This window comes from Acinonyx jubatus, chromosome E2 (genome assembly GCF_027475565.1).
Source record: "Acinonyx jubatus isolate Ajub_Pintada_27869175 chromosome E2, VMU_Ajub_asm_v1.0, whole genome shotgun sequence".
NCBI classification, from domain to species: domain Eukaryota; kingdom Metazoa; phylum Chordata; class Mammalia; order Carnivora; family Felidae; genus Acinonyx; species Acinonyx jubatus.
The window spans coordinates 52119439-52143143 of record NC_069396.1 but is presented as its reverse complement, the minus strand read 5'-3'; the positions used below and the strand labels follow the sequence as shown (position 1 = coordinate 52143143).

General features: G+C 60.1%; 3 protein-coding genes across 5 annotated transcripts in view; 1 reads left to right on the top strand and 2 right to left on the bottom strand.

Annotated features, from left to right (window-relative positions):
• The first annotated feature begins 653 nt into the window (after positions 1-653).
• FAM83E (family with sequence similarity 83 member E) lies at positions 654-17142 on the top strand. 2 transcript variants are annotated; one of them, XM_053211283.1, is made up of 7 exons: positions 654-1265; positions 2445-2612; positions 2958-3082; positions 6338-6782; positions 14377-14471; positions 15420-15522; positions 15841-17142. In XM_053211283.1, the coding sequence occupies exons 1-6, from the start codon at positions 792-794 to the stop codon at positions 15517-15519; spliced, it is 1407 nt and encodes a 468-aa protein (XP_053067258.1). In that variant the 5' UTR covers positions 654-791; the 3' UTR covers positions 15520-15522; positions 15841-17142. The 2 variants fall into 2 exon arrangements, with proteins under 2 accessions (XP_053067258.1, XP_026893772.2); XM_027037971.2 differs by lacking the exons at positions 14377-14471; positions 15420-15522; positions 15841-17142 and adding an exon at positions 8201-9040.
• Positions 4628-5215, bottom strand: SPACA4 (sperm acrosome associated 4). Its single transcript, XM_015087190.3, has one exon. The coding sequence runs from the start codon at positions 5113-5115 to the stop codon at positions 4735-4737; it is 381 nt and encodes a 126-aa protein (XP_014942676.1). The 5' UTR covers positions 5116-5215; the 3' UTR covers positions 4628-4734.
• SULT2B1 (sulfotransferase family 2B member 1) overlaps positions 9227-23705 on the bottom strand; it is a 31593-nt gene continuing 17114 nt past the window's right edge. For both annotated transcript variants that reach the window (XM_053211284.1, XM_053211285.1), the window contains exons 2-7: positions 21587-21726; positions 16903-17111; positions 15143-15269; positions 14547-14641; positions 11178-11358; positions 9227-9434 (exon numbers count right to left, since the gene is read on the bottom strand). In XM_053211284.1, coding sequence (XP_053067259.1) covers positions 9253-9434; positions 11178-11358; positions 14547-14641; positions 15143-15269; positions 16903-17111; positions 21587-21726 — 934 coding nt within the window. In that variant the 3' untranslated portion in view covers positions 9227-9252. The remainder of the gene's footprint in view (positions 9435-11177; positions 11359-14546; positions 14642-15142; positions 15270-16902; positions 17112-21586; positions 21727-23705) is intronic.

Below are 23705 nucleotides of genomic sequence, written 5' to 3'. Positions count from 1 at the left end.
AGGGCAGCCCGAGAGCACTCCGGCTGGGAGACAGGCTGGCAGGGGCAGCCAATCCAAGGAACGGTGGTTGGTCAGGCCCTCCATCCAGATGGGCCGATTCCATGGTGATGAAACCTCCTGGTGAGCGGCTCCACTGTGGCAGCCCGAGTGGGTGTGAAACCCCAGGAGCAGGGTCCCCAGTCCACGGAGACCGGTCTCGTTCCCTGGCTGGGTAAGGGGGATGCCCAGACTTCGGGCTGGAGCCCATTCTTCTCAAGCTGAGCGAGCAGGTCCAAAGGGGAGGTGCGTGGAATGATCTGGCCGTGAGAGCCGCTGAGTCAGCCGCGAGTTGTCAGGAAAAGCAGATTCTGCGGGACACGGCCGGGTGGTCAGATACGGACATTGTTGGAAGCAATCGATGCCTGCCAGATAATCCAAAGGAGAGCGTCAGTTCGACGCGCTATTGGTCAGGGGCACGTAGGCAGCCCGCTCTGCCTTTAGTTGGGGACATTTGGGTGATAGGAGACAGGCAGGCGGCCTGTCGCCTGGAGATGGTGGGGCAGTCGGCCGGCTCTCTGGCCAGGACAGGTGGGCCATCAGCCTGACCAAGACTGAGCCAGCAGACCGGTCATTTGGGGCATCGCGTGGCCAGCAGGCCGGAAGTTGTTGCGGGGCGGAGCATAGAGGAGGAGTTGAGGGGTCCCGTGGCCGCGTAGAACCTGCCTGGCAGGAGACCCCCAGATGGTCAGTGCCCCAGAGACGGCCAAACCCTCCACCTCCCAGCCTCACGGCCGTCCCGCCCCAACAGCCCCATGTCAGCCTCCCAGCTGGCAGCGCTGGAAGGAGCGGAGTCGGAGGCCGGGGGGCCGCCCTTGACCGAGGCCAGCCCCGGCTTCCTGTATTCCGAGGGCCAGCGGCTGGCGCTCGAGGCCCTGCTGAGCAAGGGCGCGGCGGCGTTCGAGGCCTGCGTGCAGCGAGAGGGGCTGCGGCCCTTCCTGAGCGGGGAAGAGCTGCGGAGTCTGGCGGCGGCGGCCGAAGACTGGACAGCGTCCAAGCAGCGGCCCGACAGGGCGGCAGAGGGAGCCGCCGCCACCGATGGGGACTCGGGCAGCCTGACCTACTGGCCTGGACGGTCGGAGGAGCTGGTGCCCACGCTGCGGCTGGGCTGGCCGGAGGACCCGGCCTGGAAGGGAATCACCCGGGCGCAGCTGTTCACCCAGCCACCCGACGAGGGCCACCCGCCCCTCAAGGAGCTGGTGCGCCAGGAAATCCAGGCCGCCCGCAAGGTGGGGGTTCGGGGGGCCCGGTGTCCACTCCCCAGGCCCGCGCGTCCTCACACGCCAGCTCCCGCCCCTGGGAGTGCACGTCCCCTAGGGCCCATGGCATCTTGGCCATGCCCTCCTGGGACTTGTGGGTCCACATGGCTCCGCCCCGATGACTCAGGTGTCCCTATCCCTCAGACCTCCTCCTCACCCTCTCTCCTGGGTACCCCTAGGCATCCACGACCCTTGGGACTTAACTATAACCCCCTGGCTCAGTCACCTCCTCCACCCCAGATTCCCCCCTGCAGCCCCCCCTAGGTAGCCTACTCTTTTTTTTTTTTTTTAATATATATTTTATTTTTAAGAGAGAGAGAGAGTGAGCAGGGGAGGGGCAGAGAGCGAGAAAGAGAGAGAGACAGAGGACCCAAAGCAGGCTCTGTGCGGACAGCAGTGAGCCCAATTCGGGGCCCGAACTCACGAGCCGTGACGTCATGACCTGAGCCCACGTCACAGGCTCAACCACCCAGGCGCCCCTAGCCTGGTCTTTGTGCCTGCCGGCTCCCACATTTAAGTGCTTTGCGCGGGTTAACATTTAATGACCCTCAGGAGGGTCCTGTGAGGTTGGGACGCATTTTAACCAAGTGAGGAGATGGGGAAACTGAGGCACGGGAGGTTAAGTGTCTTCACCGGTGAGTGGCCGAGCAGGGATTTGGACCAAGGAGTCCTGGCCGGTGATCAGGAGTCATCATTGCTACGTATTTCCAGGTGCTCAGCACCCCAGTCCCCAGGGGAGCTCTGGGTATCCAGGGCACCCCCAAGGACCCAGCTGTGCAGTTGGCCACAGGTGCCCTGCCCGGGCATCCAGCCCACTGAGCCCTGGAGCGCGGGGGGGGGGGGGGCCACCATGCAGTGTGTCACAGCTCAGGGGACATCATTCACCACTGCAGCTGTGATTAGGATGACAGTTTTCCAGGAAAGCCAGGCTTTTCCTCATCCACGTCTAGGCACTGTATGAGCAGGAGTGTGGGTCTGGGCGGGGGGGGGGGGGGTCTCTCCCGCAGTCCTCTGAACATCCCACGGAAGCCAGGCCCTTCAACTCCCACCCCCAGAGCACCTCACCCCCAGGGCCCCACCCCCCCACTCCCAAATGTCCACAGAGCTCCAGGCTCCATCCACAGCCCTTTTCCCCACCCCTCCCCCCAGCTAGTGGCCGTGGTCATGGACATCTTCACTGACCCAGACCTGCTCTCGGACCTGTTAGACGCCGCCACACGCCGCTGGGTGCCTGTCTACCTGCTCCTGGACCGCCAGCAGCTGCCTGCCTTCCTGACGCTGGCCCGGCAGCTGGGGGTGAACCCCTGGGCCACTGAGGTAGGAGCCCGGTGGGGGGTGGGGGGGCGACCAAGTCGCCATCCTCCTGGCGCTGGGGCAGCGGGGGCAGATCCTTCCACAGGGTCCTAGCTCATCGAGGCAGATGCCAGCTGAGAAGATCTGCTGAGACCTGATGCCCGAGGCATTGGGGGAATCAGGGGCGGGCTTTCCCACACAGTCCCCCTGAGTTAGGGGTACCTCCAAGAGACCCACCCCCCCAAGGCCGGATATTGGTGACTCTGGGGAAGCTGGGACAGAGTCCTAAGCAGGGGACTCCCAGGCCCTGTGCGCTGAGCGGAGGCGTGCGAGGTGGGCCTGAGCAGGGGTGTGCCCCCTCCGTTCCAGAACCTGGATATCCGGGTCGTGCGAGGCTGCAGTTTCCAGAGCCGCTGGCGACGGCAGGTGAGTGGCAACGTGCGTGAGAAATTTGTGCTGCTGGACGGCGAGAGGGTCATCTCCGGATCCTACAGGTACGGCTGCCCCTCGTGATGCCACCCGGTGTCCTGTCCCCATCTCCCAGTGTGCTCAGAGAGCAGCTGGCGTCCCTTTGACCAGCTTAGCCTCGCTTTCCTGGTCTGTGAAATGGGTCGAAACACCCTTGCTGGTAGAGGAGGGGGGGTGGGCAGAACCAGCTGGGGGTGGAGCTAGGCCTCCCCAGGGGGCAGGTTTAGTGGGGGAGGGTCCTCTCTTTAACCCTGGGTCTCCTCAACTGGAAAGCGGGGCCACAGTTTGTGTGTGGGTTTCCAAACCAGGAGGACCTGGCTTGGGGTCCTAGCTCCGCCCTGAGTGAGTTGACTCCGCCTCTCTAAGCATCTATTTAAAAAAAAAAAAAAAAAGAAAACAGCCGGTGTGCAAAGGGCCTGGCCCTCGGACTGGTCCGTGACCCTCCTCTCTCCTGTCTTTGGGATCTGACCCGACCCTGGATCCTGGCTCCTCGACCTCTTAGCTCGGTGACACTGAGCTCTGTGCCTCCCCTGCTCTGAACCTCAGTTTCCCCATCGGGAAGGTGTGAATAATCACAGCACCTACCTCCGAAGGTCACAGTTCGGGGAGGGTGCGGGGTGCAGGGACTCTCGGGTCAGAGGGCCTGGGTTCAAACTGTAGCTCCACCAGCTACTCGCTGTGTGACTTTGGGCAACGGACTTCACCTCTCTGTGCTTGCGTTTCCCCCGCTGCACAGCGGGATGATGTGGTTAGGGCCCGTGGAGCAGGGTTTCTTCTCGACAGAGACGGTGCTCACGTGTGGGACAGCTGGATGATTCTGTGTCGTGGGGACTTTCTTGGGCCCTGGAGGAGGCTGAACTGAATCTCTGGTGTCTCCCCAGTAGACGACCATAGCACCCACTCTGCCCTACTATGACAAGCCAAAGTGTCTCCGGACATTGCCGGGTGCCCCCTGGGGGGGGGGGGGGACGGGCAGACATGCGCGGTCGGTGACCATTGGCCTAGGCTAGCGGTTTTCAATCTGGGGCCTGCCTGCGGCGGAATCAAAACGTGGATCTCGGGGCCCTGCCCCCATTCAGCCGGCCTGGGATGGGACCTGAGAAGCAGCATTCCTGGCAAGCTCCTCCCGCTGATTACCCATGCTGCCCGTCCGAGGAACCCATTCTGGGACCCGCCACTGTGGAGACTGGGACCTTTCGGAAAGAATCTACCTTCCCAGCTTGGCCTGGGGAGATTCAACGAGATCACAGTGCCTTGGCACGTCACATCAGCCGCCTTCCGTAAACATCAGCTGTCATTTATTATTGTCGTTATTCGGGGTTTCTTGGTTTCGTTTTGTTTTGTTTTGTTTTTAACCCTATTTCATCGACTCTAAGGTGCCACCGATGAAAAGCAGCATCCTGATCAAAACGCGAAAAGAGATGCGTCTTAGAACCAATGAAATACAGTAGGGGGACAAGTCAAACCCACCGAGCGTGGCTCCCCGCCACCAAATCAGGTCTGAGGACGCTTTGCCGAGCCCCCGGGTCCGGGTGGACGGCCCTAGAACAGATGAGGCCAGGGCCACGAGAGGTTGTCCAGGGCCTCTGGGCATTTAATGAGGGGGAGGGGTGGAGGCAGGAGGCTCGGGGAGCAGTGAGGCCGGGAGACCAGTCCCAGGCCCTGCCCTTCAGGTTGGTCACAGCAAATGTGGGAACAGCAGCAGGCCCAGCGCCAGGCCGGCGGCGGTGACCCCTTCCAGCTGGCCGCTTTCGGGACCGGGGGCCCTGTTACACATGTGGCCGGAGCAGCAGGTGGTGGTGAGGGTGTAGGTGACGCCCATGTAGGTGACGGGCTCCTCGTGGCCGCAGGAAGTGGACTGCACGCAGCCTTTGTTGATGATGAGGCCGAGCCCCGGGGCCACCCCCTGACCCGTGAAACAGTCCTCGTCTTCGCCACAGCGCATGTGGGTCCCGGGGCACTGCGTGGAGTCGGTCAGCTCACAGAACACACAGTCCTTGGCGCCCATGGCACCCGGGGGCAGAGCCATCGCCAGAAGCAGCAGCCAGCCGGGGACCATGGTGGCCTGGCGGGGGTGATGGTGCCCAAGCCAGGCCGTGGGCTTCCTGGGCCTCCCAGAACCGCTGAATGAGGATCCCGAGTCTCCCCCACCCCACGACTTTCGCCCCTGGGCTGGCCTCCCGGGGTCAGCACTTGGAGTGTCCTCGGTTCCCAACGCTCCGTGTCCGTCTCAGGAGCTCCGTCGTGACCACGGCTCTCGAGCGCTTGGGTCTCAGAAGATCCCCGGGACGGAGACAAGCCAGCAGGCGCGATCCGACGGGCGTCTCTGTGCAGCGGAATGGGGTGACCTCACAGACCCCTCAGGGTTCCCACTGGCTGCTCCAGGGGTGAGGTCACAGGTGGGGGGAGGGGTGTCACAATCTGAGGGCAGGACGGCCCCCTGACCTGCCAGGGAGCGAGGGAGGACACTGCCACCCTGCCAAGGTAAGGACGATCGGACCCACGCTCGCCATCCTGGGGGCTGAGTCGTCGCTCTCTGGGCACTGGGTGCTGTGCCCGCTGAGGCGCACGAGACACAGCCCGCAGTGAGCCCATTTTCCAGATGGGCAAACCAAGGAAGGGAAAGCGACGTGTCCAAGGTCCCCTGGGCCAGGATTGCAGCCCAGGTTCGTGTGATTCCAAAGAGGGCATTTACTGAGCACCTGCTATGCGCCAAGGCCTTAGCCAGATGCTTTAAACGCCACCATCGTGACAACAGGGGCGATGGGGACACCGCTGACCACAGCCAGCAGGCTTTTAGAGCTGGCCACCGTGCCCGGGGCTCAACCCCCTGTTCCCTCGTTCCAGTCTCCCTACATTCGAGCTCCGTATGACAGACAAGCAGACAGAGGCACGGAGCGGCCACACAAGTGCTTGACAAATGGCAGTCGTTATATGGGAAGCAGCCGAGCCCGACGACAGGACTTGTGGAGTCCGAAAACACATCCCATCTCTTTCCGGATGGGGAAACCGAGGCACTGATGCAGCCTTGGTTGGGGAGGGGGCAGAGTCCCTTAAGATAAAGTTAAGTGTCTTAACTCACGTAGCGGTCACGTCAGCCCTCTGGGTAGGTACGTGAGTCGTTCCCATTCTACAGAGGGGGATGTCGAGGCCAGAGAGGTTGCAGGATTTGCCTGAGGTCACACAGCCTGCCCTGGGACCAGGTGGGGACTGGTAATGGAGTCCGGGCGGGGCCCGTGGGGCTGCACGGAGAGCCTGACCCCTCCCTGCGTGCCCCCCAGCTTCACGTGGAGCGACTCCCGCCTGCACCGAGGCCTGGTGACCCTGTTGACCGGCGAGATTGCTGCCGCCTTCAGCCGAGAGTTCCGGACACTGTATGCGGCCTCCTGGCCACTCCCGTCCGCGCCCACCTCGGGCCCCTTCGTCAGCATCGTGGGGGGGCTGCAGCTGGCCCACAACCCCCACCGTGTGGCCCGCCGCCGCTCTGTGGCCCCCGTGTCACCGCCACCGCCCGATGGCCCGCTGGCCCAACGCTTGGCTGCCTGCCGAGTCTTTGACGGGGACAGGCAGGAGACCCCGGCCGCCCCAGGGCCGGCGCTGAGCGACATCCTGAGGAGTGTCCAGCGCGCGCGGACCCCCAGCAGCCCCCCCGCCCGGCCCAGCCACTCCCTGTGGGACCTGAGCCGCCTGTCCCAGCTGTCCGGCTCCAGCGACGGTGACAACGAGGTGAGACCTGGCGGGTGGCCTGAGAGAGAACAGGGATAGCTGGAAAAGGATGGAGGCAACCAGGGCCGAGTTCCAGTCTCTCCCTGGCGCCTCAGTTTTCTCATCTGTGAAATGGGCGGGTCCAGAGCTGTAGTAACACCCACCTCAGAGGGGTGTGGCCCTACTGCGTGCCAGGCAGGGGTGAGCGCTGGGCGGCCCGGAGCACAGACCCCGGGAGCCACCCTGGGTGCAAATCCGGGCACGACACGCCAATTGTGAGAGCCGGGGGCGGGGGGGGGGGGCAGAAATTTGCCTGAACCTCCATGTTCTCGTCTAGCAAATGGGCCCAGCAGTGGTCCCCATGCTCAGTTCGGCGGGAGGGAGTCAGTGAGGGGCAGATGAACTAGAACAATCATCATTCCGGTAAATCCGCGAAGTGGAATTTATTTTTACTGAGTTCGTGGCCTCACCTCACCCCAGGTCAGTGAGCTACTAGTCTTCTCACGTTCATTGTTACAGAGGGGTAAGCTGAGGCCCAGAGAGGTCAAGTAACTTGCCCAGAGTTCCAAGCAACCATCTTTTGGGGGCACCTTGCCACACGCCGGGCGCTTTCCCAGGGGTGGCTAGGTGGGACCTCTGCCACAACCCTCTGGCGGGGGGGGGTGGGGTGGGGGAATGTTATTACAACTCTGCACCCGCCCATTTCGCAGGTGAGGAAACCGAGGCACCAGGGAGAGATTGGAACTCGGCCCTGGTTGCCTCCCGGGTGAAGCTTTTAAATGCTCTGCCCCTGGCTTCTCAGATTCAAGCGTCATGGGGGTGCTGGGGAGGGGATTTGGGGAGCTCTGAGGGGGTCTTGGCGCCCCCCTCCCCAGCTGCTTAGACACCGGGGTTCCAACACAGCCTACACTAACTCTCTGGGATCCTGGGTGGGGAGCCTCAGTGCCCCCAGCTGTAAAGGGGGCTGTCGAGAGGGTGAGAGCAGAGCCGGGATGGGGAGGGGGCCATGGATGCCGGCAGAACTGGGGCACAGTTTCTCCGCGAGCTGTGCGCCCCCGTCAGGCTCGGTTTTCCCATCCGCGAAGTGGGAACCAGTGGGGACCTTTTCGGAGGGGGAGGGAGAAATGTCCCAGGAATCCCCTCCCTCCCTCGTTTCCGGTCCAGGGGAGAGGTGGGGATGGGCACAGCAGGGGCAAGGTCCTCGCCTCCACCCGGTCCTGAGCCACCCTCACCCAGCATCACCTCCCTCGGCAAATATTTACTCCCCCCAGGCAGCTGCTGGCAGCTTCCTGTTTCTCCTCAAGTCTAGAGTTGCAGGGGGGGATCACAGCTCCCGGGCCCACCCCCCCCCCCCGAGGCCTCCCTGCACACACACGCCTCCCCTTGCCTGGACTCGGCCCCCAGCACCTTCTCTCACCTCCCTGTCTTTCCCTCCACAGCTCAAGAAATCCTGGTGTTCCAAGGACACCCCCGCGAAGGCCCTGATGAGGCAGCGCGGCATGGGAGGGGCCCCCTGGGGTGAGACAGAACCCCGTCCTCTGGGCCGGTCCCAGCCCTCAGGCGGCCCCCTCCCCGTCCTCCCTGCCCGCCGCCATCTGTCCCCGACGAGAAGGAGGTTTGGTGAGGATGCCACCTCCAAACTGCAGGAGCCCCGAGGCACCCAGCAGCCAGACTGGGCTGCCCAGGCAGGACTCAGGGGGCGACCCTGACGGGAGCCAAAGCCACCCGGGACGGGCCTGTCGACGGTCACCTCCCAGCCCCCCGTCCCCCGTCCGTGTGGTGCCTTGGACAAGGCTTCTGGCCTCGGTGTCCGGGAAGCGGCAGGGATGTTTCCCTCTTTGTTCTAGAACTCGGGCAAGCCCAGTGCTCAGTCTAGATGCCAGTGTCGCAGTTCAGAAAATGGGCAGAAAGTGTCGACCCGCTGGCATCCCGGGACAGGGCATATCCAATTGCGGCCAGGCAGGAACTTGTCTGAGGACGGGACTGGCCGAGTGGCCCCCGAGCCGGCGTCGCGTGGGGGCGAAGGTGGGGCGTCCCTGGGACAGGGTGGGGAGCCTTCTGAATCTATCAGGCTCCGGAGCTGTGGGTAAACTGAGCTTAGCAGAGGAGAGGAGAGAATCCAGTCCAGGGAGTGGGGCTTAATAATGAGGGACAGGAAATTGGTGGGGACCCCTGCTGGGGGACCGGTCAGGGCCCTGGGACTGTTTTCTGGGTGCCAAGGGGCGAGTTGTTGGGGCTCCCTTTACCTCTGCTCACAATAAAGCTGCTTTATGCCAGAATCTTGCATTTTCACAGCCTAGCCGCAGACCCAGGAATCCAGTCCTGGGCCCCTCCTCCCTCAGACTCCCTGGGGGAGCCAGGCGCCCGGCGTGGGGGTCCCCCCACCTCGGCGGCCTCCTCCCCTCGCGCGCCCCCTGCCGGCCGTCCACCGGCGCGCCGCCTCCAGAGCGCATCGAGAGTCGGGGCAGGAGCGATGCGTTTATTCTCAAGGTCACAGGTCCGGGGGGTGCTCGGAGGCCTGGGCTGGGGTGGGGCTGGGATCGGGGTCCGGGCTGGCGTCCTCGGGGTCGTCCCAGGGGAAGGTGGGCAGCCCCCGCATCTGCTCCCGGTAGACGCGGTCGAAGGCTTCGCTCTGTGCCACCGTAAAGTGGTTCTTCCAGTCGCCGCACACCCCTGGAGGGGAGGGAGGGGCGGCGAGAGGGGAGGGGCGGCGAGGTGAGGCCCGGCGGGGTCATCCCCCGCGCCCCACATCCCAGCACCCTCTTGCCCACCTCCGGGCCTTGGCCAGGAGCACCTCCCCGCTCCCTTTTCATCTCCACGTTTTTGCCCTTTTACCTCCTACTGATGGCTGCCTCTCACGCTGGCCTCCAGTCACCTGGCCAGACCCCTGGGCACCCGTTGTGCCCCCTCCTTCCCTTGGCTCCCCCCCCCCACCCCGCCTCTCCTTTCAGTAGACCTGTTGCCTTCCTCCTCCAGCTTTACCCCCTGACCCCTTAAATCGCTCTGCCCAGAACCTCCCCCTCCCGCTCCAGCATTTCCTGGCTCCCTGTCCCTAACCTCTCTGGCTGGAAAAAGCATCCTCACTCCGGGGCTCCCGCAACACCCACGCTCCCTCCGTGATGGCTCTGCCATTGGGGCAGTACCCACACGCCCGTGCCAGGGAACGCGCGGAAGGGTGGCCCTGGCCTCCTCGGTTTCCCTCCTTAACCCTCGGGGCGACCCAGCAGGCGAGGGGCGTGGCCTCTGCCCCTTCCACGGGCCCAGGCGGGCGCCGGTGGGGGGGGGGGGCCCTCCGGGCCGGCCTCGTGCTTCTCACCTGGGGCCAATGTCAGTTGGATGGCAGTATTTTGAATTACATGACGCCCCCTAGTGAGGGGTGGGGGTGGGGCTCCCTGTGATAGGCTGAATAATCCCCCCCCCCCCCATGTCCACGTCTTGGTCTTTGGAACCTATGAATATGTGACCTTACAAGAGGGGCTTTGCAGGTGTCATTGGTTAAGGATGGAGGTTTATCCAGGCAGACCCACAAGGGTCCCTATAAGAAGAGGGGGAGGGGCGCCCAGGGGGAGGAGGAGGGTGGCTCCCTCAGGTTGAGTGTCCGGCTCTTGCTCTGGGCTCAGGGCACGATCTCATGGTTTGTGAGTTCGAGTCCCCCCCCCCCCCCCCATGGACGGTGCGGAGCCTGCTTGGGATTCTCTCTCTCTCTCTCTCTCTCTGCCCCTCCCCCGCTTGCTCCCTCTTGGTCTCTCTCAAAACAAACACAGGGAGAAAAAGAAAAAGCAAAAGAGGCGGGAGGCTTAGAGTCTGGGATTGGAAGACTGCCACCCTTCTGATCCGAAGACCGGTGAGGGGCGAGGAGCCCAGCAGTCGGTGTGGGGCTGGAAACGGAAAAGGCAGGGAACAGATTCTCCCCCCTGGAGCCTCCAGAAGGACCCGTCCCCCTGACACTTTTGATTTTTAACCCAGGGACACTGATTTGGGACTTCTGACCAGAGCTGTAAGGGAATAAACGTGGGTTGTGTTAAGCCGCTCAGTTTGTGGTCTTGTAGCAGGAATAGGAACGAAGACACTCCCTCCCCCCCTTCCCGTAATCCGAGCGCTAGAATGTTTCTGGGCTGAACCTTAACACTAAGAAAGATTCACTAAGACTCTATATAGCCTCAGGACGGTTCAGTCCTGGCTGTGGCCTTGGACAGGGCCATTTTGTCGCCGTTTGGAGCTCTCTGGATGCCGGGCCCTGTGCTAAGCCCTGGGGGGGCGGGGGATGGTCCCTCGTGACCTTGGGAAGGCAGTGCTGCTCGGAGCGACCCCACGTTTCAGCTGGGAAAACCGAGGCCCAGAGAGGTGACATGACCGCCCCAAGGTGCACAGCCAGGCGGTGGCCGGGTGAGCCTTGGAACCCCAGAACCCCCGCACCTTTCCGGAGGAAGGCGCCGTGGCGTTGGTCCAGCAGGCTGGGGGGCAGCAGAGTGAAGTTGGACATGGCGTTGGCCTTCATGGCGCCGAAAGCCGAGTGTGCCACGACGGAGTCCAGCGCCTCCTTGGCCAGCGGCCGGCCCAAAAACTGACATATGTTCTGCAGGGAGCTGTGGAGGTCCTGCGGGGGCCGGGGAGGGGGGTCAGGGAGGCCGGGTGGAGGGAGGGGACCCCAGGCAAGGAAGGAGCACCAGACCCAGGATCTGGATGTCCGAGTCCCCGACCCAGAGCCGTCTGGGTGGCTCTGCTGCTTTGCCTCAGTTTCCCCACCACCAAGCCGAGGGATGGGGCGATGGCTTCCGAGAGTTTTCACAGGCTGGGGGTTTCGGAGGGTTCCGCGGTGGGAGGGAAGGGGCAGAGCCGGGGCAGAGGTCAGTTGGGCAGCTGGTGCACAATCACCCCTCACTCAGGTTAGAAGTGGGGGTCAGCCTGTCTGTGCTCCAGATCTGCACCTCCCCCCCCAGGTGCCCATCCCGGAAGAGCAGCCTCACTCACTGGGTCACAGGACCAGATTCCCAGCCCGGCCTCCCCTCTCTTACTCCCCCTCCCCCCACACCCCTGTCAGTCTCCCTCTGCTCATCCCCTCCTCTGTTTTCGGCGCCCTTGCACTGGGCCTGGCTTGTCCTCTCCCCGTGGACCCGCGACTCGGCCTCCTCCCTGGCGTCCCTGCCTCCAGGCGCCCACACCCAAAGCTGCTCCCGGCCCCCCTGTGGCTCCCCAGTGCCCTGGGACAGGAGTCCCGGCCCCCAGGCCTGGCTTTCAAGGACAGAAGTGGTCTGGCCTGGCCTGGCCTCTAATTCCAGAACTTAACCATTCCCTGCATTTTCCTCCCTGCAGCCTTGGCGGGGGGGGGGGGGGGGTGGGGGTGGGGGGGTGGCCGAGAATGCCCCCTGGCACCCTCCTCCACCAGGCAAACTTCCCCACCCAGATACAGCTCAAACATCACCCTCCTCCTGGCAACGATCGATCGTTCAGGCCACGTGGATTGAGGGGCGCCTGGGGGGCTCAGTCCGTTGAGCGCCCGACGTCGGCTCAGGTCACGATCTCACCATCCACGGGTTTGAGCCCCACATCTGTGCTGTCAGCACAGAGCGCACTTCGGGACTTCTGTCTCCCTCTCTCTCTCTCTGCCCCTCACCCTCTCTCTCTCTCTCTCTCTCTCACTCTCTCTCTCGTATATCTGTGCCAAGCCCGCCAATAGCCTTGCAGACAGGTGTCATTACCCCGGTCAGTAAATGGAGGCCCAGAGAGGGGAAGACACTCGTCCAGGGTCACACAGCTAGGGAGGAACTCAGACTTCCGTGCCCGAAGCCCACGCTTCCCTCCTCTGTCTCGCCGCCTTCCCTGATACTTAGTGCCCAGGACAGTTAGCCTTCTCGTCAGCGCCGCCAGCCCCACGGCTCCGGTTTTCCAGGCCATTCCTGGTTTCGCAACCCTACATCCCTTTATCTTCTTGAACCACCGGCGTGTCCCAGAAATTCTAACATGTGTGCGGTTCCTCACACGCCAGGGGCAGCCCAGAAGCTCTGCCAGGCTGCATGGCCCAGTTTTTGGCTTTGGAGAAAAAAGCTCGATGAAACAAAACAAAACAAAACAAAATAAAACAAAGCGGGGGGTGGGGGAGGGGATGGGGGGGTGGCGGTTAAGGCCAAACATCTTGTCTGGATCTTTCCATCAAAAGACGTTTACCGGGGTGGGCAAAAGACTCAGGCAGGTTGTCAACTGTCCCCCAGCTTCCTCCTCCATAAAACGGGGGTACTAACAATATTGGGGTGCACCCTATACAATTATATTTTTTGCAGATCCAAACGGGTCCAATATGGGCAGCTGTAGGTGGTTCTAGCTAATCTGTGACTCGCCTGTCCACACGCTGAGGATTAAGTGAGGTGTTTGGTGCGTGGTATTCTCGTTATTGCCGATCCCACAGGTCCTGCCTCGGGACCTAGTCGCTTTTACTTTGCGCACTATATTAACACTTTGGGGTACCTTGTCAGATGGTCGTGCTATGCCGGGGGCTCCCTGCGGCAACCTCACGAGCTGGCATTTTCCCGCCCATTTTAAGGATGGGACGTCTGAGGCTCTGAGAGATTTGGGGGGACGTTAACTGCTTTGTCGGACACAAACATTCAGGTGCTTCCCCCTCCAAAAAGTACCGGCAGAAAGCATCCAAAAAAAAAATAATAATAATACATGAGGAGCGCCTGGGTGGCCCAGTCGGTTAAGCGTCCGACTCCCGTCTGACGGTTCGGGAGTTCGAGCCCCGCGTCGGGCTCTGTGTTGACAGCTCGGAGCCTGGAGCCCGCTTCCCATTCTGTGTCTCCCCCTCTCTCCACCCCCCCCCCCCCCGCCAAATAAAATAAAATCCACGACGTGTACATACAAGAAGGAAACATGTCTGCGGAGCTTGGGGAAGGGGCATGTAAGGGGACCCTCTCGGGTGCCCAGCTTCTGGAAACATCTTTGTTAAGGACCTGGAATGGCTGGGCGTGTTCGCTGGGGGCTGTGCCCCCAGAAGCCCGGCATCCTCCTCGCAGCGGGGCAAGGCAGTGGGCAATCTGGCACGGCATTTCTTCCAGGGAACTCTCCGTGATTGCCCCAGCCGGAAGGCATCTCTCTCCCAGGTGCCTGCTCCGGGGACGTCTGGTGGGGTCCAGACAGGATCCCCGTCTGACTCCAAAGGCTGTTTCCTTCTGCGGCTCCCTTCTGCCTTCCAGGCCACAGCCATCCCTGGAGCTCACTCCCCATGCGCCACGGTTCCGGGTTCCGTGCTTTTCCTACTGCCTCGCCTGCTCAGGGCCCACCCCTGGCTCCCACCTCCTCAGAGAAAAGCCAAGGTCCTTGCTGTTGTCTCCCACCCCCACCCCTACCCCCACTCAGGCGGCTCTGGCCACATCCTTCTTTGCTCCCCTTGGAAACACATCAAGCGTGTGCTGTCACCTCAGGGCCTTTGCACTGGCGGGTTCCCTCTGCCTGAGACCCCCCCCCCCAACCAGCTATCCCCCTGGGTCGTCCTTGACCTTCAGATCTTTGCTTAAGTGTTATCTTCTCCCGGAGGCCTCCCCAACCACCCTATTTAAAATTGTGCCCCCACACATTCCTTATCTTCCTTTCCGCCTTGCCTTTTCTCTTTGCTCTCCAGCTGCCATCTGTTTTCTTTGTTTGCCCATGGCCCCTCTCCTGCTCCCTGGATCAGGACTCTGCTCTGTTCACCGCTGTGCCCCCAGTACCTGGTGTGTTGGGGGAAGGGAAGGGGGCGGGAGGCGGGGAGGGGGAGGGAGGCGCCGGGTGGGGGTGGGGGCGCGCGATCACCTGCTGCAGTTCCTCGTAGGTGATGAACAGGAAGTTCTCTTTGCCCTTCATCCGAATCCAGCCCTTAATGTGGTCGAACCAGGAGCCAAACTGCACTGCGGGGCGGAGGGGCAGGCGGATGAGGGCCGGGCAGCAGGGCCACCCCCGCTGGGGGACCGGGGTGGGGGCCTGACTAGCCCCCCACGTGGCCCCGGGCATGGTGCCTCGGGGCTGGATGCCTCCCCCAAGCCCCCCCCCCCACATCTGGCCCCCGGAGAGAGAACCTTTGTCTCCCCATCTCTCTCTGTTTCTGCCCCTTTTCTGCATTTCTGTCTCTGTTTGTTTCTTCCCTTCTCTGTATCTGTGTGTCTGTCTGTCTGTCTCCGTTTCCTTCTGTCTCCTGCTCACTCTGGGCCTCTCAGTCTCTCTCCGCTTCTTTCTCCCCATTGCTGTGTCTGGCATCGTCGCTCGGTCTCTTACACACCTGTCGCCTTCACTGTCAATCACGCCCTGTATCGCTGCCTCTCTCTCTCCTTCTTACCCCCTCCCCTGCCCCCTTCCTGTCTGGGCCCAAGAGGGGCACCCCTTCCGGACCCCCACTCTGCCCCAGTCCTCACCTTCGCCTTTGAGAAAGTTCTGCAGGAACTGGTCAGGTGTGCCGGGGTCCTTCAACTGCCCGGCGATCTTGGAGTAATGATACAGCGAGACCACCACGTCCCGGGGGTTCCGGCCCATGTAGATCGCCTGCGTATGGGTGTTGGGGAGAGGGGAGAAGGTGTCGCACACAGGCAGGACCCCACCCCAAAGACTGCATGCCCCCAAGCCTTCTCTGTTTCTGGGCCTGCAGCAGGAAGGCCTCAGGGTAGACTTCTCAGGGGACTTTCCCGCCAACAGTGGCTTAGATCAAGTTCATCTCATCCCAGAGGATGGGGAGACCTCCCTGCAGCCACATTCCAGCAGGACACGGGGACTGTTCCCGGACCAGGCGGGGTGACAGGTTGGCTTCAAGGGAATTAAGACCGGAGGACGGGGGCGGGGGGGGGGGGGCGCCGGGTGGCTCAGTCGGTTGGGCGTCCGGCTCTTGATTTCGGCTCAGGTCATGATCTCTCAGTTGGCAAGATGGAACCCCACATTGGGCTCTGTGCTCTCAGCATGGAGCCTGCTTGGGACTCTCTCTGTCCCTCTCTTTCTGCCCCTCCCTACCCCTCTCTAAATACATAAAACAGGAGGAGGAAGGCATGGGGGGCTCAGGATGGGGTTGATCAAGGTGAGAGGCACTGACTGACCCTCTTCGCCTCTGGGCCTGGCGTTCAAGGCTCCGACTCCCTGGCTCCTAGCTGATTACCAGCTTCCTATTCCACAACCAAGCCTGCATCAGCCCCACCAGATGGCTCCTTTCCTGGCCACCGTCTCCTTCCCGACCACGGTCAGCCACCCGGGCGGTCCGCCCCGACAAACACCCCGGATGCCAAGGCTCGCGTGTCATCCCATGTCGCTGCCGGGAGGGTCAGGCAGCTCTGCTCTGGGACAGACACCTGGACGCTGACCCACACGCCTCCTTCCGCCACTGACTTTAGCCTCGGTCCTTTTGCTGGGATTCTCTGCGGCCGTGGGTGCAGCAGCTTGGCCGAGATCTGGGTCTCCTCGCAGCAAAGCCGTGAGCCTGACCGGGCTGGGGTGGGGGGGTCCCGGGGGGCCTCCTCTGTCTACACTCGCTTCCTTGGTGATGCGACCAGTCTCCTGCCTTTAATGGCCCCGTCCACCTCTGTGTCGACCAGCCAATTCCAGAGACGCGTGTCCTATCGAATCCTGATTCGGTTGCCTCACTGCCCACTGGCAACCCTCCACCTGGACGTCCACGGGCCCCGACAGAGCTCCCGCCTTCCCCCGAGCCTCTCTCCCGGCCTCCCCAAGTCAGTTGACATCAGCATCATCTTCCCGGTTGCTTAAACCAAACGCCCTAGAGTCACCCTTGACTCATCTGGTTCACACCCACGCCCCATCTGCCAACAAATCCTACTGCTGGTTCCACCTTCAACATACAACCCCAGCTCAGCCTCTTCTCTTCACCTCCGCGCGGGCCACCCCTTCCCACTCCGTGGGGCCCACCGTTGCCTCCCACCTGCGCCCTCTGCCCTCCTCGCCCACCCCTGCGGGCTGTTCGTGAAGTCATCACCTTTGCCCACGAGGAGATTTTTCTTCTCTAGTCTCTCGGCCTGCCACCCTTTAGAACGTGGGCTTGCGAGGCAGGCATTGCTGCGCGTTTATTTACTGCCGTTCCAGATCAGGCACATAGTAGGTGCTCCGTAAATACCGTGCTGAATTCACCCCTTGGTTATGCGCTCCCCCACCCCCACACGCCTCCCTCCTCCTGCACCTTGGCCTTGGAGGTGAAGAAGGCTTTGGCAAAGAGCTGGATGGGGAGGTGAGAACTCATGAGGCGGGGTCTGGGCTGGTCCGAGAGGCTGAAGGCACCCAGGATGGTCTCACACCAGGGCGCCCGCTTCCAGATGGGCACCGAGAGGACCCAGGATGGGTCCCCGTCCTTTAGGATTAAGCTGAGGATCTCAATCATCCAGTTGGTCCCTGTCAGGAGAAATTGGGCCAATCAATCAAAGGGCGGGGACGGGTGCAGGGGAGAGGAGCGGGGAAACAGACAGAGTCGTGTTGGGCTTTACAGCGCCATTCGCTACGGAGGTTGACGGCCCAGAGCCTCACAGCTGGCGGCGAGGCGAGGAAGTGACAGAGACCGGCTGGCTGTCCACCCGACCCCATTTCCTTTCCCCACCAGGGAGATGAGGGGACCCCACTTCTCCGGCCTCTCCGGCAGCTACATGTGGGGCCGTGTGACCGAGTTCTGGCCAAGGAAGTGCAGGTGGCAGCCATTTCCAGGGCTGGCCCATAAACACCTCCTACGTGTCCCCCCCTCCCCCCGCCACTCTCTCTTCTTCCCTCTCTGCTGGCTGGATGCGGGGACCCAGTGGAAACTGGGGCTCCCGGGGATGGCAGGCCATGAGATGGAAGGAGCCAGAGTGCCTGAGGCAGCCTGGATTTCCCCCAACTTCCCTCCATCCCTCCACCAACTGGAGTTTGAATAAATGACACAGAAGCTTCTAGCAGGCCTTCGTGTCTGAGATTCCGCGGCTCGCGGATGAGGACAGAAGCATCGTGTCCAAACACAGAGGGAGCTGGAATTAAATCCAGGCATCTGGACTTAAAATCTCAGCTCTCTTCACTGCCCCTTCTCGGGAGGAGCCCCTTGATCTCTGTGGGGACACCCGTGTGTCACGTAGCAGGAAGGGATCTCATCAAATGGCCCAGTTCGCACGTCCGGATTGCACGAGGATATAGGCAGGTCAGATGAGAAATAGAAAAAAATAATAATAATATTGACAATCACCTGTCATTAGTATCATATTGCCCTGGATTCTCTGTGGGGTTTTTTTGTTTTTTTTTAAGTAATCTCCGTGACCAACGTGGGGCTCGAACCCACGAACCCCAGGTCAAAGAATCACACGCTCCGCCGACTGAGCCAGCCAGGCGCCCCTCTAGTTCCCTGGATTCTAACAATAACCCCGCCCGGGTTCTTAATGGGTTGCCTCTCGCCTCCAAATTCATTCTTGGTTGCCCTGTTTTGGGATATTGGGGCCAGACCCTGTGAACGGTTCTCCGGCAGCGGCCAGTAGAGGGCGCTGGAGGAACCCCGCAGGAGGACGGGGTTCCCTTCCAGGTTCTCCCGGGCCCTTCCCCTACTGCTCTCGTGACCGGACAGCGGCCAGCAGTGCCGCGGACCCCCAGTGACCCTTTCTCCCTCCGCCACCGCCCCCCCCCCCCGGCAGATTTCCTTGGGGGCTCTGCTTCAGCCCAAGGGGACTGGCTGATCCCTGTATGGGCTCTTCCTGTGTCCCCTGGGGCTCTCTTCACCTCTTGGTAGTTTAATCCTCCCTCACTTGTTTAAAAAAAATTTTTTTTTTAATGTTTATTTGTTTTTGAGACAGAGACAGACAGAGCATGAACGGGGGAGGGTCAGAGAGAGAGGGAGACACAGAATCCGAAGCAGGCTCCAGGCTCCCAGCGGTCAGCACAGAGCCCCACGTGGGGCTCACTCGTGAACCAAGAGATCGTGACCTGAGCCGCAGTCGGTCACTTAACCAACTAAGCCACGCAGGTGCCCCTCAACAGTCTCATTTCTAAGGATTTACCCAAGATAAATGAAAACACATCTGCATGCGTGGAATTGTACACAAAGCTTCCTAGCAGGTGTATTCATTCATACCTACCCCAATCTGGGAACAACCCCAATGTCCTTCAAGAGATGAATGGATATACCACAGTCCATCCATAGAATGGAATACTTCTCGGCAGTAAAAAAAAAAGAAAAAAAAAATCCAAGAGTTTGGATGAATCGAAAGTAGAATATGCTGAGTGAAAGAAATCGGTCTCCAAAGATGCACACAGTATGAGCCCATCTGTGTGACATTCTGGAAAAGGCAAAACTCGGGGGAGGGGGGGGGCGTAAGCCGCCATGGTTGCCGGGGGCTGGCGGTGAGGGAGGAGCAGACCACGAACGGGTGCGAAGGGATTTTGGGGGTGAGGGAGCGGTTCTGTATTTTGGTTGCGATGGGGGTTGTATGACCGTATGTGTCTCTCAAAACTCAGAACTCTGAGGGAAATGGAAATGAATGGCCATGTTCCTAGAAGCATTACTCCTGACCGTCAAAGAGCGCAGACAACCCAAGTGTTGATCAACTGACCAATGAATAAACAAAAAAGCGGTAGGCCCAGGGGGCGCCTGGGAGGCTCAGTTGGCTAAGGGTCCGACTTCGGCTCAGGTCATGATCTCACGGTCCGAGAGTTCGAGCCCCGCGTTGGGCTCTGTGCCGACGGCTCGGAGCCTGGAGCCTGATTCAGATTCTGCGTCTTCCTCTCTCTCTCTGCCCCTCCCCCACTCGTGCTCTGTCTCTCTGTCTCTCAAAAGTCACTAAACATTAAAAAAATGAAAAAAAAATGGGGCGCCTGAGTGGCTCGGTCGGTTAAGCGTCCGACTTCGGCTTGGGTCACGATCTCACGGTCCGTGAGTTCAAGCCCCGCGTCGGGCTCTGTGCTGACCGCTCAGAGCCTGGAGCCTGCTTCAGATTCTGTGTGTCTCCCTCTCTCTCTGACCCTCCCCCGTTCATGCTCTGTCTCTCTCTGTCTCAAAAATAAATAAACGTTAAAAAAGAAAGGAAAAATAGTATGCACCGTACTTGGCCATAAACAGGAACAAAGCCCTGACCCGCGCTACCACATGGATGAGCCCCCAAAACATGCTAAATGAAAGAAGCCAGACGTGAAGGCAAATCCATAGAGTCAGAGTTGCCTAAGGTTTGGGGTCGGGGAGGTGGGGTTTGAGGAGTGATGGCTGATGCGTATCTTGTTCTAAACGTTCTAAAATGGATTGTGGTGACGTGTTGCACAAATCCGTGAATACATTACTGCCATAGAATTGTACACTTTATTTTGTAAAGATTTTTTAATGCTTATTTTATCTGTTTATTTTATTAATAAAAAATTTTTTTAATTTTTTAAACGTTTTATTTATTTTTGAGACAGGGAGAGACAGAGCATGAACAGGGGAGGGTCAGAGAAAGGGAGACACAGAATCCGAAACAGGCTCCAGGCTCTGAGCTGTCAGCACAGAGCCTGACGCGGGGCGCAAACTCACGGACCGGACCGAGAGATCATGACCTGAGCTGAAGTCGGCCGCTTAACCGACTGAGCCACCCAGGCGCCCCCTAATGTTTATTTGTTTGAGAGAGAGAGAGAGAGAGAGAGAGAGAACACAAGCAGGGAGGGGAAGAGGGAGAGGGGAGAGGATCTGAAGCGGGCTCTGGGCTGACAGCAGAGAGCCCGGTGCGGTGCTCGAACTCGCGACCCGTGAGATCATAACCTGAGCCGAAATCAGATGCTTAACAGAGTCACCCACGTGCCCTGAACCGTACACTTTAAAATGGATAAACCACATGGTACGTGAATATCTCAAAAAGGACCCCTCACAGAACTCTATCGGAGAGCCATATTTTGAAAATTTTCAAACACATTCTGACAAAGACATGAAGTAGGGATGTTTCATCCTCCGGGCGCCCCCCCCCCCCCAATTCCCAGCCTCTTTCACTGCCCCCTGCACCATAGCCTCATTGATCCCCTCTTGTTCCTTCGATTCCCTCAAGCCTCCCCCGACCCCCGGGGCCTTGGCGTGTGCCATTCCTCCGTCGTCTAGGACACCCTTTCCCACTCAAACGCCTCTGCGGCTTCCAGATCTCCGCACGAACATCTTCTCCCCCTCAAAGCCTGCGCTCATCCCCCAGACGGTCTCTTGTTACCTACATTCAACGCTCTCTGCACCTTTCCTCGAGGTTACCCCCCCCAACCCTAATTATATAGTCAAAGGAGTGAGCGCGGGTTTACATAAAGCCTGTCTCGCCGGAGAAACTGACAAATGTCGCCCCAGTTCACAGCCGCGTCTGCACCCATGGCAGAGAATAAGCAGCGTTTCGGGGAGGGAGGGAGAAAATGAAGATCGTCCCTCCCTCCGCCCCCACTTCCTTCCGCAAATATTTACTGAATGGGTGCCAGGCACCGACTTAGGCTCCAAGAATACACCCGCGACCCAGGCACACTAAGCTGTCTGTCCTCCAAGAGCTGTTCTAGTGGGGGGTGGGGGGAGACGGGAGGCTAAATCAACAACCAAAAACACAGCCAAGTGGCCGGTGGCGACAAGGGCTGAGAAGAGTAGAGGCGAGTTTAGGGGATAGAGCGGGACAGGGTGGGGACAGGTGCTGCAGCCCCGGAGGCCCCGGGGAAGGCTTCCCCGAGGACGATGAGCCCACTTGGTTGTGGGGGGGAGGAAGAGCGACACCTAGCGGAAGGGTCCGCGAGTGCAAACGCCCAAGCTCCAGGTTCTGAGCAGATTCAGGCCTTCCCCCCACTCTTTCCTCTGCCTCCTTCCCCTGGGTGCTCCCTTCTCAGCCTCTATGGCCACCTCCCCACCCCCACCCCCAGCAACCCCTCCCAGCAGGTACCTGACTTGGGGTAGGTGATGATGAAGATGTCGTTGTCCTGCACATCAGCGTTCTCGACCATGCGGATGCTCTCCGGTGAGTAGATGCCCACGGGGAAGGGGATCCCCTTGTACCTGAAGTATTCGCCTGACAACTTCTGGCTGTAGGAATATGGGGGAGACACCGTGAGGACCGGGGAGGAGAGGAGGACTGAGGTCACCCCCGGGGGCGTGGGGGGGGGGCGGCGGCAGAGAAATGTCAGGGCAGGAGGGACGGTGAGCAGGGAGATGGGGGAGGGGTACCCCGCTAGCTAGAGAATCCTGGCGACAAACTTTCCCTGAACCTCATTTCTTCATCTGCCAACTGGGAATGGTTTACCAGAACCCCACAACAATCCTATGCGGTGACAGTGATTAGCATCCGCCTTTAAGGAATGAAGAGAGCGAGGCACAGAGAGGTTGGGTGACTTTCCCAAAGCCACACAGCCGGTGGAACATGGAACACTTCACATCTGCAAACTGGGGCTAAGTGCTTTCCTTATATCGATTCTTTGGCCCAACCCTCGAGGGAGAGGCGAAGTCACCCCCTCCCCCCCGCCATGTTACCAACGAGGAAATCGAAGCCACAGAAATTATGTGTCGTGCCCACTCTTTTGTGCAAGGCCACAGGGCTGGCAAAGCCCACTTATGAAACCCCATCCAGGGGTCACCATGAGGCTGAGATGCCCTTTTCATTTTTTTAGGTTTATTTACTCATTTTGAGAGAGAGAAAGAACGGGCGCAAGTGCGGGAGGGACAGAGAGAGAGAGAGAGAGAGAGTCCCAAGCAGGATCCCCACTGCCAGCCCAGAGCTCAACGCGCGGCTTGAACTCATGAAACGGGACATCGCAACCTGAGCCGAAATCAAGAGTCCGGTGCCCAACAGCCTGAGCCACCCAGGTGCTCCCAGGATTTTATTTTTTTTAATTTTTTTTGAAGAAATTAACACATGCTTTTATTGATTTATTTTCTTTCTCAGGATTTTATTTTTAAGTAATCTCTACACCCCAAGGCGGGGCTTGAATTTACAACCCTCAGGCTCAAGCGTGGCACCCCTACCGAGTGAGCCAGCCAGGCACCCCCCCCCACCCCTGCAACTGAAACAGTGTTAAGCTTCAGCCCCTCACTTGAGCTGCCTTTCCGAAAAAGCCCCACCAAGTGACCACAGGGCCATACCCGGAAGTAACATTTTCCCGGGTGAGCTGTTTTAAAAGCAATCCACGTACCCCACTGTGTCTTTCCACCGTAGCTTCCCCCCGGGGGGTCCCCTGCCCCTGGCATGGGAGAGGGGGTGGGCATTTGGGGGACCTGGCACAGAGCCAGCTTTGGATCCTCTGTCCGCCCCCTCCCCTGCCCCTCCCCTACTTCAGACCCTCTGTCTCCCTCTGACTCTGCCCCTGCCCCACTTGGGTGCCCACGGGCTCTCTCTCTCTCTCAAAAATAAATAACCATTAAAAAAAACCCAGAGGTGGGGATACTTTTTACCGAGTTTCCCTGGGGGTATTTATCAGGTCCGCAGTCAGGGAGCGTGGTCGCATTAGTGCAGGCCGGCTGGCTGCAGGAATTCCCAGAAGAATTCCCAGAAGTCGCATCACCGCCTCACCTGTCCTAGGGCATCTGGCGTGAAAGTATGTGCGGGAGGAGGAGACACAGGTTCAAAGGGGATGAAGCCAGAAAGGTACTCTGTGTCATTTTTCTGGAACGTTAGGAGGGTCTGTCAGCTTTCAAAATGAGACAAGTTGCTGTCACTTGCTCCCTCCCCCTAAATCAACATCCCTCCCCCCCACCTAGGCTTGGAGTCGCACACATTGGTTCCTCGCCTTAAGGAGGACCCCCTTCCAAGCGGTGTAAGCTTCCCTCCCCCCGCAGAACTCGATCTGAGTTCTGAGCCGGGACACCGTGCTACTTTGCGTTGGTGTCCCGCTATAATACACGGAGGACAATACATTGAAATGGGGGGGGGGGAGTATGTGTGTAAGTAGGTTACACTGCCTGTGGGTTGCATTTCGGGATAGTAAAGAGGCTGTTACATAGATATTCTTGTTATATAAAGAGGGGTGGGGTCCACATGGACGAAAACTCGGAAACACAAGGGGCTGAGC

What these genes read in the sequence shown, in the direction of transcription:
- FAM83E (XM_027037971.2), top strand. Translation starts at nt 792, where the DNA reads ATGTCAGCCTCCCAGCTGGCAGCGCTGGAAGGAGCGGAGTCGGAGGCC. An exon ending in TGAACCCCTGGGCCACTGAG is followed by an intron (nt 2,613 to 2,957) that starts GTAGGAGCCCGG and finishes CCTCCGTTCCAG; the next exon opens with AACCTGGATATCCGGGTCGT. An exon ending in GTCATCTCCGGATCCTACAG is followed by an intron (nt 3,083 to 6,337) that starts GTACGGCTGCCC and finishes CGTGCCCCCCAG; the next exon opens with CTTCACGTGGAGCGACTCCC.
- SPACA4 (XM_015087190.3), bottom strand. Translation starts at nt 5,115, where the DNA reads ATGGTCCCCGGCTGGCTGCTGCTTCTGGCGATGGCTCTGCCCCCGGGT.